The sequence below is a fragment of the Lichenostomus cassidix genome, chromosome 6 (genome assembly GCF_008360975.1).
Source record: "Lichenostomus cassidix isolate B80296 chromosome 6, HeHo_3.0, whole genome shotgun sequence".
Lineage (NCBI taxonomy): Eukaryota > Metazoa > Chordata > Aves > Passeriformes > Meliphagidae > Lichenostomus > Lichenostomus cassidix.
The window spans coordinates 4,394,808-4,413,096 of record NC_139487.1 but is presented as its reverse complement, the minus strand read 5'-3'; the positions used below and the strand labels follow the sequence as shown (position 1 = coordinate 4,413,096).

Here is an 18,289-nt window from a genome sequence, read left to right as displayed (position 1 = left end):
GGTGAATCAGTGAAGACTGGATGATGTTATAGCAAACCAAGATCTGTTTACTGCTAGAAAACTGCCTAGTTTTCTGCTACTACATACTGTATCATTACTTTAAAGCATTCATTTTTTGTGCCAGAGACCATAGCCAAAACAGAAACTAAACTGAATAATAAAATGAGGAAATAAAAAAGACAGGAAGAGTTTGGCTGTTCATACTATTTGCAGCTAATGATAACATTAAAAATTAAAAAAATTACAAATTGCAAACACGTAAGGTTTAAATTTTATTTTAAATTATTTCTGTTCAAAAGAGTAAACAGACTACACACTGCTAGATTTGCTTGTGGCAACTGTTTCAGAATAAAGAATTTCAAGAATCCCTTGGCCTCTGATATATAACCCCTTTTATTTAACTTCATCTAATTGAAGACATCTGCAGTGGTGCCACACAAAATTTAATTCAAGCTTCGAAATGTCAATAAAAAGTGTCTGTAAGAAACAATATGGGTATAAACCTGGCAGGGTAGTGTGCATCAACATCTACGTAGCCATACAAAATTAAGAATATAATGGCAGTCTGCTGCCTGAGTTGACGAGGTGATAAAAGCCCTTTTCCTATAAAGTCTAATGAGCTCTATTACTCTTCAGCTTTCAGGAATGCAAAGGCCAGTGGACTCGGCAGAGAAAAGCAACAAACCCTCCACACATGGATTCACTCAAACTGCGACATATCAAATTACCAGTGTAATTACTATAACCTGACAATTTCATTACAGTCACGCCGTCCTGAACTCTTGAAGACTAACAAGAAAGACACTGCAAGAAACCCATGGCAGTTTGCTCACTTGGAATGAAGGAACAGCATCTCTCAACTTTTACCTCAGATTGTAGTCAAGTACAAGTTTAGCAAGTTACTTAGTAATTCATTCTTTTCTTTTCATAGAAATGAATCAAAAACCAGGAAAGACAAGGGGTGTGCTTCTGTCTCTTAATGCAGTGCTGTGAAATTTGTAGCTTTTTAACCAGCAAAGGAGTCCTCAGGCTCCTTTGGAAACACAGCAGTATCTTCCTTACCAGCTGGGGAAACAGGAATTCTGTGCCACCCATCTCCACCACCCCTAACAGCAGTTGGCTGTCTACAGAAAGTGTAGAGAACACTAATACATTCATTAAAGAAAATAAATACATTCATTTCAAAACTCCCATCCTGAATGAATACATACCTCCAGAGGGGAATCACAGAGGAATCGTGTGAACTGCATCGGGGTGGATTTAGCAGGAACATATGCCCAAGAAAAGAGCCCAAATATGCAAAGCAGGAAAAGAAAGAAAACTATTAGCAGCACTTTAGGATACATTAATAGTCAAATGCACTCTTTCAAAAGCATCATCAGACTTTGCTTATGGAAATTTCATTTAAACTCTTAAACTCTCACACTCTGTTTAGTAGCACAAATAGATAAAATAATCAACTATGCAAAGTAGTTGCTTTCCTACAAAACAGAAGATGTTTTTTACAAATGTGATGTGAGACAATAATCACCTTGTAATACAGGTCTGTATCTGGTGTCCTTCATTTTAAATCACACATTACCCTCCTCTGTGACTCCTTGCAACAGAGTCTAATCCCACTGTTCCACTGGCTCTACCACCAAAGCAAGGGGGCTGGGGCCCTCAGAACTCTGAACAGAAATTACATCAATTTACATTCATAATCAAAAGCAAGCTCGTTTTAAGTTTAAAGAAGAGGAAGGGAAAAGAGGAGAAAGAAAATCAACTTCCTGAAAGTGCAAGCATTTCAAACCTGGATTTTTTACTCTATACAAAATGATGTGCTGCAGATAATTAGCCAAAAAGGCAGTATTTTAATGATCTGGAGTTAGTCCAAAATTCTTAGAGTAATAAAATACAAACCTTATTTACTATCATTTACTTATTTGATACAAATACTTCCTTATTGGTGGACTCCACAATAAACACGTTGCAAAGTCCTGGTATGTGTTTAACCCCAGACATTCCCTTGTTAAATGAGTAGTTTAATACAGTTTAATTCCCCCTCTTGTAATGGCTGGATGATTTAGTAAGTTCCCACACTGCAAAGTAATAGTAAATAGGAATTTTTAATTAAAAGTTAGATTAAAAGAAAATATACAGACACCTACAAAAACCTGACTGTGGTCAAGATTTCGTTGTGAAGAATTCCATTAAGCTCTGAGATTAATTAAAGAGGAATACAAAAATTGGGGTGATTGCTTGTCAGACACCCCACTGTTCCCAAGGAAGGGGAGGAGAGGAAGGCAGGCAACAATGAAAAGTGCCAACAGTGTAAAATGTTGCCTCATCTTGCTTATCTTGTCTTGCTGATCTGTGGATGGATGGTAAACCTTTGGTCACAGACTTTATGGAAGAACACTGAATTTCTAAATGCTGATGGTGAAAGTGGGGATTGTGCATTTCCTATAAATTACCATTTCAGATCTATTCACTACCACTCGAAATTACTCAGAGTTTGGAAAAACAAATGACTGTGGTATCTTAATTAAATTCTAGAATTATTTTGGTTTGGTGGGTGAGGAAAAAAACACTGATAATATTTAAAGAAAAAAAGGCAATTAAAAATTTGAATTATTGACTTATTTTCCTGCAATAAAAATACAGAGTCACTAATTCCTACACTGTGATTGCATCAGTACCTACAGCCAGTGGTTTTAAAAAGTGCAGGTTTTAGAAAAAAATCAACCATGGGTTATTAATTTTCATGTCACAAGACCCCCAGTAGTTCTTAATCTGTAACTTTAACTTCATAGTGCAAGCTAAACCCTATGGTGAGAAAACTGAGCCCACAATACTTTTCAAACAGTTTTATCAATTCTCCAGGCCCTGCTGTCCAACCCCTTGGCTATGAGGGTGACTTTTGAAGTGTATCTAACCATAACTTCTGCTCTTACAGCTGGCAGGAAAAAATTTTTAACTGCACTTGCATTTATCACAATCTGAAGGGCAAAGTCTTTTTTTTTTTTTGCAGGTCTTGTTATAAATTATTTCACCTGATGATACCTGGTAAAGTTCTGAAGTTAGACAATTTTCTTAAACTAGTCTATACGTTTATCTAAAAAGAAGAAAACATTAGAATCAGTTTCTAAATTAACAATTTCATCTAATGCTGCAGGATTATTATGAATACAATTAAAAATTATTCAATAAACTATGAAAGAAATACAGCCAAAAGCTGATGTTGCATGCCAAATAACTCAATATGTCACACAAGCACAATTAAAATTCCTTTCACAAAGCCATGCTTTTGTAATTTTAATTTCCAACTGATTTACATAAACTTTTAAAAGCTATATAATATATAAGAAATCCACAACATTTTTACTTTGGTGCAAACTAATTACAGCTGCCACAAAGAATCAACTCAACAACAGAGAGTAAGTTTAAACATAATTAACAAATCTAAGAGAGGAACACATCACTGAGAATGAAATCAAAGGGAGAAAAAAGGCAGAAAAAATAGAAGGCAGGTTGGGTTCAACCCACAGCTACTTGCTGGAGTAAAAGTACTGCACAGCTTTAAGAAGAGGTAATAAAGCAGGTAATAAAGTGTTAACACCTGAGTGTTCCCTTTACTCAGGGGGAAGACATTCAGATGCTAAACTGCAATGGGTTTCCCCTGGCAGCTCAGGGATTTATGGAAGTGAAGGTCCCTGATGTCACACAAGGACACCACAGCCTTCTCAGGAGACCTTCCAGGTGTCATCAGCAGGAACTGTTCAATCATCTGAGATATTCCACGAGAAGACATTGCAAAAAACATTCATTTATCATTCCCCCTTTGACAGTATTAAGAGTTTGCTTGTATTTGCAATTTACTGTCAAGGCAAACTGAGTACTTGCCCTTTTTCTTGGGATACAGAAGGGTGAGCAATGAATACTGGATTTGGGCCTTCCTTCTTTTATGTTTTTTTAAATCCAATCCCTGGATGGGATTAAATTAAACCAATGAGTTTGGTTGCTTTATTTTTTATAGATGTGCCAAGCTCATAATAAAATACAAAATAGTGGCAAGTCATAAAACCTACAAATCCAGTGCATCACCTCCGTGGTGCCATATTTTAATCAAAATAATCTTCCTTACCCAAAACAGACTAGAATCAATATTAACCATAAAGCTGTGCAGCGAAAAAGTAAAAATGAGTCAGACTTTCAGTAAGGCTAGAACCACCTGCTAAAAACCCCTCCCAAGGCGGGGGGAAAAAAAACCACAACAAAAACCAAATAATAAAAATGAACTATCTAGCAAAATACATCAAAACTGAGCTGAAAAATGAACAAAATTCTTTAACCTTCTGTAGAAATCAGGAAAATGGGGCAAAATACAGCATTTTATAGGAAAAGATGGTGCCAAACCCTCCTTGAACTGGGCAATAAACTAGAGCTCAGCAGAGGAATCAAAGACTTATCCTAGGAATGGCTCTATTTCCAACAATGGCTTACAAAATTACAGGAATGCTAAAAGAATAGAGTTTCAGAGATATCCACAGACCTGATAGTAAAGAAAGAGCCTTCAAAACATAGGAAGAAGGATTTAAAGTCTACAAAGGAAAGAGGGATTTAAAGTTTAAATGCATATCTCCAATGTAGTTTTCAGTGCAAGAATGGGGGTAATGAAATAATTGCTGATACATTTCAGTCACAATTTCAATTCATTTATGGAGTGACCAAAGTCACCTGGCTTTCTCACTCAGAAGAAACTTCCTCTCAGTATAATGGAGGTTTATCAGCCCACAGTAAAGATCATTTAATTTTATATGGATTTACACAGAAAACGCAGTGGCAAAATCAGGAAGGACAATATACACTGAGATGCAAAAAGAATCTGAACTGAAAACGATAGGACTTTGGAGAAGTCACTTAATTGTCTGGATGCCTAAATTCTTTAGCTCTTATAGGCATTTGGTGATCAAATCCATGAATCCACAGCACTGCAGTCACAAGGGCCACACAAATAAACAGAAGGCTGATAGAGAAATTCTCATTCTGCCACAACTTCCATGAGCAGTATAAAAATGGATAGAAGGTTAAAAATAACCACAAAGGCTATTGATTTTTAAGCATTCTCTCACTAGAATATAACAGAGGAAATTAGGTTAGAGAGACCTAAAAGTATGCAACTGATACCAGTTTGGAACTGATCAGAACGTGCTCTTTGGCATTTCCCAGCCTACTCACTCAGTTTTCTCTATTAGTTCAAGTGGATTCCTGGGAAGCAATTAAAAAAAAAAGGGAAAGAAAAAACCCACTCTACGTATTTCAGTAATTTTTTGCACCTTTTCAAACAGTGTATCTTTTGTGTGTCCAGAAATTCTTTTTTTCCAAGACAAATATTTAGCTAAGCACAAAGCAAAGAGAGAGTCCAGCTACTTTCACCCAGGGCACAGACAGATACTGTTTTTCTACAAGTTTGTCATTATGAAACCCTTGTGAAAAGTTAAATAAAACGTTTGCTTCGGGAGGTCTAAACAGCAATAAATTGCTCACTCTTGCTCTTTCTGGAAACTACTGTAGAATTTTTATGATCTTTTATGGAAATGTTTTCTAACTTGTGTAGCTGCCACAAAGCTTGTTTCAGTTACATTTCAGCTGTGCTGCTTAAAGACAAAAACTGCTGCAAAAAGACTTGAGGATTCTGACACTTGAGGCAGAAATGGGATGCCTCTGATGAGATGATACTTTATTAAGAAGAACTGCTAGAGACATCTAATTCTATCCAAATTAGCCATTGATTATTTTATTGGGATCACAAAGTTTCCTCCTTGGGATGAAAGGGAAAAAAAAATGTTTTGACTGTATTTGTTTCACCTAAAATCTTTGCCTCCAGACCTCCACAGTTCCACACCTGTATCTACCATTTCATGTACCATATCACTTTACCTAAAACACAAAAGAGATTCTGAAATATCCATCTCCACGTATTTATAAATCACCCTGAAGCTGAGGCAGAGCTGGATCCCAACATCTTCCAGGTGATTTGTCTTCTGCAAGACCCTCCTTGCATTTCTTACCTAGAAACAGGGATTTGCTGCTGAGCAAGAGTTAAAATATTTGCAGATGAGGATTGCTCTTAGCAAAGCAAAGACACAGCTCCTTCAATCCAATGGTCTCATCCAAAGAGCAAAATCTTGGGATTACAGAAGACACAAGTTCATTCTTCTTATCAGATCATCCTCTTACATATTAATCTACACACTTTCTCCCAGAAATAGAACCAAATACTATTAAAAGTTACTCTGTTTAAAAAATAAAACAGACTCCAAATCCATATATATCTATTTCTCTCTGCACAAATTATTACGACAAAGCTGTATCAACATTTCTTATTTTTCTAATGATAAATGAAGGAAAAAAGGTGGACAAACCCCCGCCCACATGATTTGTTCACATAATTATTTTATTCTTGATCTACTGATCAGCTCCATAATTTATGCTCCAACTGATACTACAGAGAAACAAGGTTTGTTCAATGTAAGGATGCTCAGCTAACTCTCATCTCTCTGTTCATTACAGAAGTCTCCATTTCTGTTTCTCTAAGCTTTTGTGATTTCAGTTTCTTTTCCCTATAGCTTGACTCATTTCACAAAATAAATATAACCACCACTAGAACAGGAAATAACCCAAACAAATCCTTGCAATTGATTACATTTGTGGGGGTTTTGGATGTTACAGACACAGCTCCTCATGCAAAGCATGGTGACATCTTCCACTATTTTAAAAACAACCCAACAAACAAGAAAACAACTAAAACAAACAAAAAGGCTAGTGAGTAACAGCTCCATTAAACTGGGAATGGAACATGGTGACCACAGGAGATAAAGATCCACATACAGCACTTTCATAAAGGGCCAGAGGACATGCAAAAAATGGGACAAACACTAAACCAAAATGTTTTCAGAGCTTCCAAAAATGAGTAAGTCAGGAATTTGGCTAATTCAAGAGTAGCCTTGGATAAACTTCTCCAATAGGCAGGGATTCACCTTTTTTCCATAATTCTATCTTACATCATTCATAGCTATTTAATACTTCACCATCTGTTGAGGTTCCCCCTAATTCCTCTCATTTTTTCCGACAACTGTAGTAAGAATACATTTATTCCTAAAACAGAAATCCATCTCCTTCCTATCCAACAACAATTCCCAGGAAAGCCTTTACACCTTAAGGTGGTGGAAACCTGACTGTTCTTAACACACCTTTCTAGACTGAAATACTTCCATCATAGCATAAAAATCAAGTCTCCCATCAGACCAGGTAATACTTGGTACAAATCTAGTAAACAGCCCAATCTCTCTTGGCCTGCCTCCAATTCTTACATTATTATAATTAAACCCATTTATGTCAGCAATTATAAAAAGGGCAGAGACTACTACTTATTGTTATGAGACCTATTATTTTAGAAAACAAAGTGAAATGGATTTTATGGCTTTCCAGAGTAGCATTACAGACATCTCACAAAAAAAAAAAAAGCTCTCCTTACACTCTTTTGAACTAAAGCCAAACATTATGATGTGGTTTTACAATTCTACCTGGAAAACAGCCCCAGTTTACACAGTTTTACCTCTGCAGGTAGTTCACTCTCAAGAACAGAAAAGCCTGATTAGTTGACCAATATTAAAACTGTACATCTGCAGCAGAAATGAGGTAGCAATTTCATTGATTCTGCCAATGAAGAGGCTGTGCCACCTGCCAGAGAAAATGAGAACTGCTGCTTGTTCAGAGCCCCATGAGTATTTATTTTTAATTATTTTTAATTATTTTTAACTTATTAGATTAGGAGTAGCCTCCTGTAAACACTCTTTTAAGAGCAGGTTTTATCCATATGAAATGCACCCTCATGGAGCCTCAGAGGATCAGCTGGTGAGGTGTTTTTGCACTATTCCTACTGCCAAGGTGAGTTGCAGTTGAGCAGTGTGCTCAGCAATGGAACTAGAAGAAAATTGAGATTTTTAATTTAACAGGTGAAGGTTTTAAGTAAGAACACAAAAAATTAGGGAGAAATATAGAAAAGGTACTTAAAGAAGAGCTTTAAGGCAGAAGATGATTTTGCCATCAAAAAAACACTTCCACAGCATCATCCTATTTCCAATGGAAATCTGAGTCCACAACCTCTTTAGAAATCATGTTTAACCTCTCCCTCTTCAGCTCAGTTACCCCTGGGCTGAAGCCTGCAACAGACATTTACCAAAACACTCAATGTTTTCCCTCACAAATGGCAATTTCAGTATTTCAATATTTAGAATAGCTCTAAGAGACACCATCTCCCACCACTGAGCTGTGCATTTGAAGCAGCAGTTTTCAGAAAGGTGCATGCAGTGAACTGTACCTCATTCTCCCCACAGTCAGAAGGTGTGTCCTTGTGTACAGACATCTGATACTTGGCAAATAAAGTGGCAGACTGGTTGAAGGATGATTTGAACTGGGGGTCCTCAAAGGAGACAGGTACTAACCTCACCTTCAGAGCAAGGGAAATACAAGCATTCTGGTTTGAGTGCATGTCATCAGATAATCTGCTTCTGAAGGTCAGGCTAGTGAAAGATCTCCTCCTATCCACTTCAAAGCCTCTGAAGTCCATTTTCCATCTTAAATATAATAACAAGAAAACTTCCTGCTTTTATTACTATCTAACAAATCAACTACAAATTTTAGTTTCATTGCAAAGTCTCAAGGACTTCTAAAATGTTATATTTTTAATGGCACATCGCTCACTGACCTCGTTCAACAATTACTTATTCCTGCTACATACACAGTTTCTCCAAATTCACGATACTTTTTTCCTTGTAATATTAGAGAGGTAACATCTGACAGTTCACTCTACACCCCACCTGATCTTTGCAAGAACCAGCAACAACGTGTAATTTAGATGGAGTGCACAGATTACTTTTTAAAGGCTTAAATTGAAAGTGAAGAGAATTATTTGACTCTGGCGAACCTTAAACCAACAATTGGTGTGGGTGATAAACTTTTTCTCACATTTGGCCCTGATCATTGTATCCTTCTTATGGAAGCATTCAAACCAAAGCCAAAGAGACCAGTTAGGAGGCTGAGGGTCCAGCTGGATTTAGTTTTTATGAGATTTGTATTTTTAAGGCTCACCTCTATCTCCAAAAGCCTCACCCTCTCCATTTCTTACCCAACAGCATCCCCTTGTAACATCCCTAACTCTTCTGCCTGCACTAAAACCAAATATCTGTGGCACTCACAAAGAGGTATCAAAAGAGTTTGCACTTTCAGGATGTTGGTTTTATGGATACAGTATTTTACAAGCTCCTGAATATACAATGGATATAAAATCCACGTTTGTTTCTCCTAGAAATAGGACATGTGAAATGGAGGGGAAGCTTTGCATAGAATTAAATTTGGCCTTCTGACCTGATTTATGGTTGGTTTATCAGGTGGGTCCTTGTGAACAACCATCTGGTAACGTTTATAGACCTGGTAAGACTCCTGAAATGTGGCTTTGAACTGGGAACTTGGTGGAGATGATCTCACCACCCTCACCTTCAGAAGAAGTTAAACACATTTATTATTGAAATATCATGCAATAACTGTACATTTATACATAATACAAACATCACAACAGAGAGAAATTTTAACCTCCTGCACAAGGGCCATCACAATTTAATTAATATTAGCAAATGGCCATCTAATTCTTCAGCTCAATTTATGCTACTGAAGGCTTTTATATTTGCACTGAATAACACAGAAGGTTTTTAAACTGCAAATTAACTAAAATTTCTATAAAAGAACTACACAAACAATTTTCAGGAAATAATACCAACAAATGGCATGCATATCATCATTTTAAAGAGATTTTTCTGTGCTACTTAAAATATTCTCTTGTAGTCTTACACCACACTGAAAAATATTTGAAAGATATTTGAAAAATATTGGAAGACTCAGATCTCTGTGTTTCATCCAAAGACCATGTTTTTATGGCAATAATCCCAAGGGGATTTCTTGGTATTTTTGAAATTGAAAGAGAAGATGAAGCAGCATTTCCATACTCAACTATGAGTTAACTGTAATAAGGAATTATCAGTCTTCACACTATCACTGTTCAACACACAAAAATAAAGTAATTTTTAAAAATAATTTATAAATTAAAAATTCTTCTTAATAAAGATGATTGCTCCCTAAGCAAAAGAATGCTACCACATGAGCAGAAGTGCATGTCTTTTCAAATATATTTAAGGTCTTATTAATTTCAAAAACTGTGTAATTTTCAGAATGATTCTATTTTCACAAAGAACAAAATCCTTTTTAATCCTTTCAGTTCTCTGTGCATCTTCGAAATGAAGATGTTCAGACAAATGAACATCATGTTACTGTTAAACAACTCATTAGAAAATGTGACAGAGTTAGGGACATGGATCAATTTCATGGCTGCTAGTCACTAAATATTTTCATTTCCAGTACCATCATTGAAAATGATCAGGAAAATGCTCATGTTTGGTTAGTTTTCCAGCTTATGGAAAAAATAACACCAAAAATGGTTTTACGATTAACAAATGTTAGGAAGCCCAAAAGTCTTCCAGATTACTGTCTCTAATAGATGTAGTGGCAACTAGTGTATTAAGGAAACCTTTTTACTCTCATTTTTACAGCTTTCAAAGACATCAACACACACCAATGACATGTGCAAAGAGCAACTATCTTATTAACTTTAATTTTATGAAATTACTGCTTCTTTGTCATGTCAACTAGCTTAGTTTAAGTATTTATACACTGCAGACCTAAATACTGAATTTCTCTCATCATTCAATATTCAATTCAAAGTCTTTCACTTTCAAGTCACACTGCACGAAATTAATTTGCAAGATATTTTAGCATCTGAACTGGCCTCTGCTAGGACTGACTGTAGTGCAAGAGTTCCCTCCTGTGGTTCAACAGAGCTCAGCTGCACCATAGGTGTGAGCTTCCATAAATAAATAAATATATATATATATATATATATACACATATAAAAACCCCTATGATCCATATTTACATGTATACAGATATACATCATCCAGTACCATATATATTTCACGATTTAAACCCCAACTACTCCATAAAGTCATAAACACAGACTTAAGCTTTTCAAAGACTCCTTAACTAGACTTTTCCTTCATTTGCCTCCCAACAACAGTGAACAAGACATTACCTCCAATTTGTGTCGTGCGTCATCAGGCAAAGGAACAGAAACAAAGTCTTCAATGTTTTTAGGCTGGTTTGTTTTAGATTTAGAATTTTGCAAGAGGAAAGCTTGATCTCCTTGAAGCTGAGAGCCTTCTAATGTGCCCATCTGGTTCTGCAGGAGTTTCTGTAGTTTTCTCTCTTTCCTTATGTCCTTTGCTTTTCGGCACAGGGGTTTGCTCAGATCAGCCCCTTTCCCTACAAGGGCACAGGGAAAGAGTTCAACACCACATTTGACAACAAACAAGCAGCTCTTACCAAATCACTGAAAAGAAATGGCTAAAATTACCATTTATTGCAGACTGTGGTCTGACCTCAACGTGGCCTTTCCCATTTACAGCTACCAACACCTGATGCCAAGCTAATGCAGGGATTCTGCCACAGCTGTTTAATGCAGCACTTTAATCTGGGATCACCTTGACCATTTCACCCCAAAGGCAAGGGGGTATTTAAAAACCTGAAATACTGAAGGGCAAAAATACCACCACAAAACCTTGCAACCAAATTCACAGGGAATTGTTCTGCACTCAAAGCCACACCACAGATTCCTGTAGAAGACACACACCCCAAAAACAGCACTTATTTTTTGTAACCTGGGATCTACAGGCAGGATGTAGAAATACTGCCAATGCTACGATGGTGCTGTAATGGAAAAGTGAAAGGCCACAGAAGTTTGCATCTTTGCTTAAAATTATCTTCAGACTGTCTGTTTCAACTAATCAATTCAGTTTTATCAGTTTAACAGCTCAACCAATTATAGAACTCTATTTGTGAAATGGTATTTGCTAAAAAGAGAAGTCAAACCAATGCACTATTTCCCATTTTGATCCATTTGCTTTTTACTCATACAAGAACTACAAGTCTTAGAGCAACACAAATGCAAAGACACGAGGGAATTACAGACACTGTGTGACCTGTCCTCAGGCAAACAAGTCAGAGGAAGAATTTATTTAAAACACACATGATACATTTGAAGAATGAATCCTCCATCTGTGTCGGGATCTGTTTCGTGTCTCCTATCTGCTGTAAGCTCTAAATTAGCAAGAAAAACTTCTTAAAGCAGTGACTGTGCCTACACAGACATAAGCAAACCTTCTTTTCTATCTGAAACTGTGCAGAAACAAACCATTATTCCTAGAGGACAATGACCTGTTTTGTTTATAAAGGAATAAAAATGCAATTAAACAATCTTATTACAAACTAAGTCTACATTCTCCAAGATGAAAACTAAACATCTTTCTATCTGGAAAATTTTAAACTGAATTTGACCTGTGACACCAGCTAGCATTAAAAAAAAATAAAATTAATTAAATCAGCTTTCTGCTGCATTTATTATTCACTTTTATATTTCCTTTAAAACCTGCAGAAAGAAGCACACTAATGAATATTTCTGCTCTCTAAAAGTAAACCTTCTTTTTCTGAAAAGCACTACAATATTACTTATCTGCATTTCCAGGGTTTAAAGCCTGACTCAAAGCTATTCTTAACCTGACTGAAGACCTTACCTCACCTCTTCAAAAGCACTGCAGGCTTTTACACTCCTATTCTTTACCCAAGTCTGCCATCTGCTGTCAGCAGATGCTTCCAAAGTGAAGTTAACATAGGCCAAAGTTTTTAGTTTATTTATTTTTAAAAAGAGAGCTTTTAAAATTTGCATAATCGAAATCGTATAAATGACAAACTATATAAGGGCTATAAAGGTTTGTATAAGATCAAAATCTAAAATACAGTTTTAAAAAATCTGTAATAGTTTCCCAGGAATGTGTAACACTTCTATGCAACACTACTGGTTTTCTGATCAAGCATTTCTGAAAACTTTCCTGTTTATTTAGATGCAAAAATTGCTGATTAAGCTGGTGAAAAGCAGATCCAATAGGAATGAGCATTCAGTAAGGAAGAAAACATTATTTTATTTGAAATCAGCCATGCTATAGAAAGAGACAAAAGTACTTTGTTCTCCTAAATACTGGCACAGCATGCAACAGGTGAGTGAAATCAGGAATTAGTATGATGTCCCAACACAGGCAGAAACTCTAAAGCCACAAGTCTCCATTAGGATTTTTCTACCATCACTCACCATGCACCCATTAACCACATCTCAGAAAATCCCCTTTATTTCCACGCAAAATGGGAAATGTAATTTGTAAGACAAGGCTGCCTTATCTGCAGCCTCTGGGCCACAAAGTGCCTGTCAGCAATTCTACCTTCAATGAATTATTCTGGCAATAATCCACTCACCCCTCACCATCTTCCTTCCAGAAATCAGCCATGTCCCAAAAGAAGGCAGCCACTGAATCACAGAATGGTTTGGGTAGGAAGGAATGTTAAAACTCATCTCATTCCACCTCCTGCCTTGGGCAGGGACACCTCCATTATCCCAGGTTGCTCCAAGCTCCATCCAGCCTGGCCTTTGACACCTCCAGGGATCCAGGGGCAGCCACAGCTTCTCTGGGCAGCCTGTGCCAGGGCCTCAGCACTCTCACCATAAAAAATTTCTAATGTGAATCTCTCCTCTTTAAGTTTCAGACCCTAGTGACTCAGTCTTATTTAAGGTGAGGATAAGAAGATAAATATAACTTTGTACTGTAGCAAAATATAAATGAAAATATCACAAGTAACACCCAGCACCTCTCAATTTTTATGCTGTAATTCCACACACTGTGGGGAGCACAGGGAATAAAATAAAGCAATTATTAATTTACTAAGCAAGATAAAATGAAGGGATTTCAAAGAGGTGTGAAATGATGACAGCATATGCCAATTACTAGCAGAAATGTGATTACCTGGCTTAGGTGGTGCATGAGCAGCTTTAGCTGAACGTGATGGTTCTGCAGGGACTGGTGTGTCCTTGTCTGCAGAGATCTGAAGAGAATCTGATTCCACCTTCTGCACATTCCCCTCTTCTTTTGTTTCTCCTGAGTCCTTATCTTCATTTTCCACTGTCTCAGCATGATCCACAGCCAAGGGAGTCAGTTCAGACTGACTGACTTGAGACTCACTTTTGTATGGAAAATCACAGGCAGCCACATCCTCTATATGGGAATCCATTGGTTCCTCTGTCAATAATTAAAACCTGCATGAGTGAATTTCTCTCTGTACAACCACAGCTCACCCTCTGCACAACTAAAATTAATACTAAATTAACTAGTTTCCAATTTTACAAGTGTTTCCCAACAAATAAAGTGACTGTATGCAATAGTCTGAAAATAAAGTTTCCTTTATGACCCCTGAATTACAAACACCAACTCATTGATGTGAACAGTTTTATTTCCTCCACTAAAATTGGGCAGTCAACTATTTCAGGCCATAATTTGAAACGAACAACAACAATAAAAAGATCCAAAAAACCTAGCATACCACATACACACACAAATGAGGCAAATTATAACAATTCAGAACCAACTTGAGTTCCACCACAGAGAATTACTGGGTTTGGTGCTGGACAAATCGAGAGTGATTGTTCAATCACCTGGGAAAACCCTCTTTGTATGCTCTTCCTTTTCTCTGCCATGACCTGTTATGATTAGTCCTCCCCAGGTTATCAGTTTCAAGACAGAAGTAAAAACAGCATCTAATTCTCTACAGCATGAACACGAGGACATGACCAGGAAAATAAGCTGGTCCATGGAAAAAGCAAGGAAATCTTTTCTTCAATAACCCAAGACACCTGCACAATTTGGCCTCTGGGCTACCAAAGTGCCCTTGATTCAAAAACTGCCAAGATACAATCCAGCCAGAGGTCTAAACACAAAATTCAAACCCATTTGCCATTTGACCACTCAAGCAGGTAATTAATCCTCCTTTCACCTATCAGTGTTGGTTTTCAAGTTTCAGAGTTTCTTACCTTCACTTGCCACTTTCGAAACATCTCCTTTGGAAATGAATTTCAACATTTTCTTCAGAACTTTCTTGTGAGATTTGGAGGCCTGGAAATGCAAAGCCTGGCACCTAAAACAGATTAAAAAAACATTCATTTGGTGAAAGATTGTTTCAGGGGAAAAACAATAAAGTCAAGGAGCCACTTATAAAAGTTACATTCTATCTGTAATTTCTGTTTATTTAAATTTGCCTATATTAAGTGGTCAAATGTTTTATCAAAGCTTTTGAGGTAATGAAATTATGTTGTCTTGTACTGAATAATATCAGTCCTTACAGCATGTTTGTGTATGTCCTTCTGTAATCACTAAAATATGAGTGTAAGCCTCACTTATTTGGGCAAAAGCAGTGTTTGTGGGTTACAGACAAGGTTCCTCACAGGAAAATATCCCAGAGCAGCTCATGTTCCTTTGCACAAACCCAACAGTATATTTTTACTATTAAAAGTATCATTAAAAGTAGATAAACTTTTGAACTATGATGTACTTCAAGTAGCAAACAAATGGTGGAACATATCTGCAGTGGTCAAATCCCTTATAAAAGTGTATTTTGAGTTTCTTACCTTATTGTGTATTGAGGACAACACGTTTGATTCATGATAGGTTTGTAGACATATTTTCCACTTCTGAAAATAGTAATAGATATGCATTGACTTTTTGTTGTTTATACTATAAAATAAATGAAGAAGCTTTTTTATTAAAATCACATCCAAATATTACATGAAGAGTAACAGAAATCAAGGAGCAAGTTCTTTAACTCTTTGCTGGTTATACAATTTTATCCTTCTAAAATCACTGAATATTTCCCTGTTTGATAGTGTCATGTTATAAAAGATCACAGAGCACTGGGCAAATAGTTCAATTACTCATGGATATAAAACTGTTTCTACAGATCTAAATTTTAAATGTGGAGTTTTTTATCTCAATTGACAACATAGCTTTGCATTTTCTTTTCCAATTTACCTTCGCCATCCTCTGTCAATGAGATCCTGGTAATCTTGAACTGTCATCGAATGTGCCCACATACCTGAAATAAAGAGCACAGCAACACACTTGACTGACCACGGACTGGCTTTAAAACACAACAAGTTCTGCAGAACTGGCTGGAGCACCTCTGCTCTGGGACAGGCTGGGAGAGCTGGGGGTGTTTATCTGGAGAAGAGAAGGATCCATGGAGAGCTCAGAGCCTCTGCCAGTGCCTAAAGGGACTAAAGAGCTGGAGAGGGACTGGGGACAAGGGATGGAGGGACAGGACATAGGGAATGGCTTCGGACTGCCAGAGGGCAGGGATGGATGGGATATTGGGAAGGAATTGTTCCCTGTGAGGGTGAGGAAATCCTGGCACAGGGTGCCCAGAGAAGCTGTGGCTGCCCCTGGATCCCTGGCAGTGTCCAAGGCCAGGTTGGACAGGGCTTAGAGCAACCTGGGACAGTGGAAGTGTGTCTGCCAGGGCACTGGATGGGATTCAAGGCTCCTTACAACCCAGACTGTTCTGTGATTCTATGATTACTGCAAATCTGGGTAGCTAATGGGCACTTATGCATGAATGTCTTCCAAGGATTAGACATATTCTTAAATATCGTAATTCCTGACTTTAATAACCACATTAAGTGTAAAAACCCCAAACTCAACACAACTCTCGGGGTGCAATCAGCTACACTTCTGTGACCCTACAAGTGCAAAGTTCCCCTCTCCACCTCCCCAGAAATACCAAAGGAAAACACCACAAAACTGCTGCTTAGTTCTGCCGCACTCATTTGGGAGCAGCGGGCCATCAGAGCCGTTCCAAGCTCCGGGCCGGGCTAGCCGGGACTGCCGCCGCTCGCCGCCTTTCCCCTTTCCCCTTCCCGGCCCCGCGCCCTCCGCCGCCGCTCGCCCGCCAGCCCGCCCGGCCCTCCCGCCGCCAGCCCGCCCCGCCGCACCGTGCGACAGGTTGCCGGTGTCGCTCCTGCAGTAGCCGCAGCGGTAGCCATCCTCCCCGCCGAAGAACTCGACGATGCTCGGGGAGCCGCCGCCCGCCGCCATCCCCGCGCCGCCCGCCCGCCTCAGCTCCGCGCCCCGGGCCGCCCGGAAGCGGCGCTCGCCGCCATCTTTGCTGCGGGCAGCGCGCGGGCGGCGCGCACAGGAAGCGGCGGCGCCGCCATGTTTCGCGCGGGCAGCGCGGTGAGGCCTCAGCGCCGGCGCGGCCGGAGGAGCCGCTGCTCTGCCCTGCCCTGCCCTGCCCTGCCCTGCCCTGCCCTACCCTACCCTGCCCTGCCCCGCTCACCCGCGGACACCTTGCCCCGCGCCGCGCCGCAGTAGCCGCAGCCGTAGCCCTCCTTCCAGCCCTTGTACTCCACCACGGCGGCGGGCATGTTGCCGGCAGCCCCGCAGCGCCCCCGCCCGGCCCAGCGGGCACCGCGCCCGGCCCGGCCCGGCCTCCCCCGCGGGCGGCCTGCGGTAAAGCACCGCTGCCGCTTCGGCTGCTCCCCGCACCGAGTCCCGCACTCCCTCACGGCCTGAGCGGCTTCTCAGCCCCGCAAACACGCCCCAACAGGGCTGCCAGGGTGGACGGATCCCTGTGTGACCCCCGGAGCTGCTACAGCACGGCAAAGGATGGAAGAAACCCTCAGCTCTTCCACAGAAGCTCTTCCACTGAGCATTTTCTGGAAATGGATGAATATTTCATATATCTTTAAGAAAATAATGTTGTGGGCCCATGGAGCCGGCCTGCCCAAGTTACCAAACAAACACAGGAGGAGTTTGGAAGAAAAGGCAGGGTGAACTGCTATCTAATTAAGACTGAATTTCCAAACTCAAACCTGTATTTCCACAACAGTAAGAAGAGCAGGGCAGTATCAATTATCCTGCAGCACCCAAAATCATGGAGGGTAGCAAGATTATCCCAGCAGGGATGGGTTAACCACATGAATTCCACTTGTTGCTGATGGGGAAAGGCAAGGGAAGAAAAAAGGGACGCAGTGTTTCCTTTTTACTAAGAACATGAGCTCCAGTAAACTTCAACTGGATAAACCTAAACAACCCTGCGACAAGTCTAAACTTCCTCTAGTTGCCCAGAGAAGCTGTGGTGCCCCTGGATCCCTGGCAGTGTCCAAGGTCAAGTTGGACAGGGCTTGGAGCAACCTGGGACAGTGGGAGGTGTCCCTGCCCATGGCAGGGGGTGGCACTGGCTAAGGTTTAATGTCCTTCCAACCCAA

General features: G+C 39.4%; 1 protein-coding gene across 4 annotated transcripts in view; it reads right to left on the bottom strand.

The window, feature by feature from the left end:
- Positions 1 to 17,491, bottom strand: part of ATE1 (arginyltransferase 1) — a 65,692-nt gene extending 48,201 nt beyond the window's left edge. Inside the window, exons 1-9 of one of the 4 annotated variants that reach the window (XM_085064683.1) lie at positions 17,015 to 17,250; positions 16,056 to 16,119; positions 15,656 to 15,718; positions 15,062 to 15,165; positions 14,001 to 14,273; positions 11,186 to 11,415; positions 9,412 to 9,540; positions 8,366 to 8,494; positions 1,212 to 1,244 (exon numbers count right to left, since the gene is read on the bottom strand). In XM_085064683.1, coding sequence (XP_084920809.1) covers positions 1,212 to 1,244; positions 8,366 to 8,494; positions 9,412 to 9,540; positions 11,186 to 11,415; positions 14,001 to 14,273; positions 15,062 to 15,165; positions 15,656 to 15,718; positions 16,056 to 16,119; positions 17,015 to 17,117 — 1,128 coding nt within the window. In that variant the 5' untranslated portion in view covers positions 17,118 to 17,250. Of the gene's footprint in view, positions 1 to 1,211; positions 1,245 to 8,365; positions 8,495 to 9,411; positions 9,541 to 11,185; positions 11,416 to 14,000; positions 14,274 to 15,061; positions 15,166 to 15,655; positions 15,719 to 16,055; positions 16,120 to 17,014; positions 17,251 to 17,358 lie in introns of those variants that run through there. The other 3 variants (XM_085064681.1, XM_085064680.1, XM_085064682.1) reach the window with 3 other exon arrangements.
- Between the last annotated feature and the right edge of the window lie 798 nt (positions 17,492 to 18,289).